Here is a 2,574-nt window from a genome sequence, read left to right as displayed (position 1 = left end):
GTAAAAAGAAAACCATCTGAATATGCACAGCCTTGTTTATTTGTTGGTGAGGAAGAGCTAAATTGATGTGTAGTGAGCTGGAATATGAAGTGTTTCATGAGGTCAAATGCTTTACAAGGGCTGCAAATATTGGAGAAAGCTGGATAAAAGTTAGATTGTTTAAAGTTAATTGAAGAATTTTGTGAGTTAAAATATTTTATGACAGTGAACCCTGAGATGTAGCCCTCTTTGCTGCACTGGAAAGCTGCTGATTTTGCTTGCTCAGATTGAATCCTTTGTTCTTTATTAAGTTCTTTGTAGCTACCACAGCATCTCTTATGTCCAGGCTTACCACACGATCTCCACAAATACAGATAAATAGAATTCTTCTTTTGTTTTATTGTTAAAACAAGACCTCACTGTATAGTTTTGGTAGACATATAAACTCCCAAAGAAGACCGGGCACATTTTTGCCTTCTTTTTAGTATACCATTTTAAAAACTTATTTTAACACTTGGCAATATTTTGAAAGCTATTTTGAAGAAAATAGATATCCTTGTCCTATTTATGCTCATTTCTTTTAAGACAGCACTTCCTTATCAGCCCTAGCTGTTTTGAACTCACGGTGTAGGACAGACTGGCAACCAACAGACAGACTTTCAGACTTCTGCCTCCAAATAGATTACATTAAAAACATGGACCTCGGTTCCGCATTTCTGCTCATCGAGCTGTTGGGAGGTAGCACGGAAGACTCCGCAGTCTGTGCTGGTTCGGGGCGGCTGGAACCCAGTACGAAACCCAAGCGGTGAAGCTTCGGCAGCCCTGTTGAGCCGCGGACCGCCCTCTGCTTCCCGGTGCGGGCGGCGGCGCCCAGTCTGACGGGGCGGGGGCCACGGCCCCTCGGGCTAGCAAGGATGAGCTTCCTTTTCAGCAGCCGCTCTTCGAAAACATTCAAACCAAAGAAGAATATTCCTGAAGGGTCCCATCAGTATGAACTCTTAAAACATGCAGAGGCAACTCTCGGGAGTGGCAATCTGAGGCAAGCTGTTATGTTGCCGGAGGGAGAAGACCTCAATGAGTGGATCGCTGTTAATACTGTGGATTTCTTCAATCAGATCAACATGCTGTATGGAACCATTACAGAGTTCTGCACTGAGGCAAGCTGCCCAGTCATGTCAGCAGGTACCAGGTATGAATACCACTGGGCAGATGGCACTAATATTAAAAAGCCAATTAAGTGTTCAGCACCAAAATATATTGACTATTTGATGACTTGGGTTCAGGATCAGCTTGATGATGAAACTCTTTTTCCTTCTAAGATTGGTGTCCCATTTCCCAAAAACTTTATGTCTGTGGCAAAGACTATTCTGAAGCGTCTCTTCAGGGTTTATGTCCATATTTACCACCAGCACTTTGACTCCGTGATGCAGCTGCAAGAGGAGGCCCACCTCAACACCTCCTTTAAGCACTTTATTTTCTTTGTTCAGGAGTTTAATCTGATTGATAGGCGTGAGTTGGCACCACTTCAGGAACTAATTGAGAAGCTTGGATCTAAAGACAGATAAATGCTGCTTCTTCTAGAACACAGTTACCCTCCCCCTCTATCTACTGCTAGCACTCTCTCATTGCTGTCTGGTATGGACTAAGTGATACTGACTACAAGAAACCAGGATCAAAAGATCCATTGCGTCTGAAGAAAAAATTGTCCCAAAGGTAGGTTGGCCAGATAGCTTCAGAACAATCCCATGACACAGCTAAATCAGAGGTGCTGTGTGGCCACCCTGTTACTGTTAATGTCCTTCTTTGTTTTCACCTCATGACTAACCTGTAGTTTGTTGCTGACTTTTGTTCAAGAAAATGAGTTTTTCCGTGGGACAACATAACGGATATTAAGAATTTTCAGCAGCAACTTATTAGTGAGCTTTTAGAACAAATGTCTTAACACAGATGAGTTTGCTTTGTGTTACAAATCAGTGGTGGTCTGTTTCTAAATCCCAACATTTAGAGCTTCTGTTTCACTTTGGATAGCATTTTGGTTCACATTTGTATACTGATGTTTATAGGCAAGAGTGTACGTTTTCTAGCCAGGCATGATGGTCCATGCCTGTTAGGGGCAAAGGTGGGAGGATCTCACATTTGAGGCTGGCTTGGGCTACATTGTGAAACTATTGCTAAAAAAAAGTTTGTTTTGCAAAATCCACAAGGCTTAAATCACAGGCATATGTGGACTGAGATTAACCAAAGTTATTTTAAGTGACTTTACTGTATAAACTTGTTTGGGATTGTCTTCATGTCTGACTAGATGAGGAGAGTGCACAACAGATGTAATCTTTGTGGCTTCTGACAGCGTCGTGCAGGTTCTCATTTGAGGCTCTTGACTCAGATTAACTTCATATGTAGGCTGGGGCAGAGATCAAGAAAACTTCCAAAATCTGTGACATACTTGGGCCTCAAAACCACTGTTTTCATTGATATTTCTTTGCAGTTCTTGAGGCACAGTAGAAAAAGTAGTCAGAGTACTTGATTATTTCCTGGATGATTCCATGTTTTTATTGCAACTTGAAACTTTTCTGTGCACGTAAAATGCACAGACTT

At 41.9% G+C, this 2,574-nt stretch overlaps 1 protein-coding gene across 1 annotated transcript; it reads left to right on the top strand.

Moving 5' to 3' along the window:
* Positions 1-893: 893 nt before the first annotated feature.
* Mob1al1 (MOB kinase activator 1A like 1) lies at positions 894-1,886 on the top strand. The gene has a single exon (NM_001434468.1). The coding sequence runs from the start codon at positions 894-896 to the stop codon at positions 1,542-1,544; it is 651 nt and encodes a 216-aa protein (NP_001421397.1). The 3' UTR covers positions 1,545-1,886.
* Positions 1,887-2,574: the final 688 nt, after the last annotated feature.

This window comes from Rattus norvegicus, chromosome 1, assembly GCF_021556685.1.
Source record: "Rattus norvegicus strain SHRSP/BbbUtx chromosome 1, alternate assembly SHRSP_T2T, whole genome shotgun sequence".
Taxonomy (NCBI): Eukaryota; Metazoa; Chordata; class Mammalia; order Rodentia; family Muridae; genus Rattus; species Rattus norvegicus.
The sequence above is the reverse complement of the archived record's forward strand: the minus strand, read 5'-3'. Positions and strand labels throughout refer to the sequence as shown.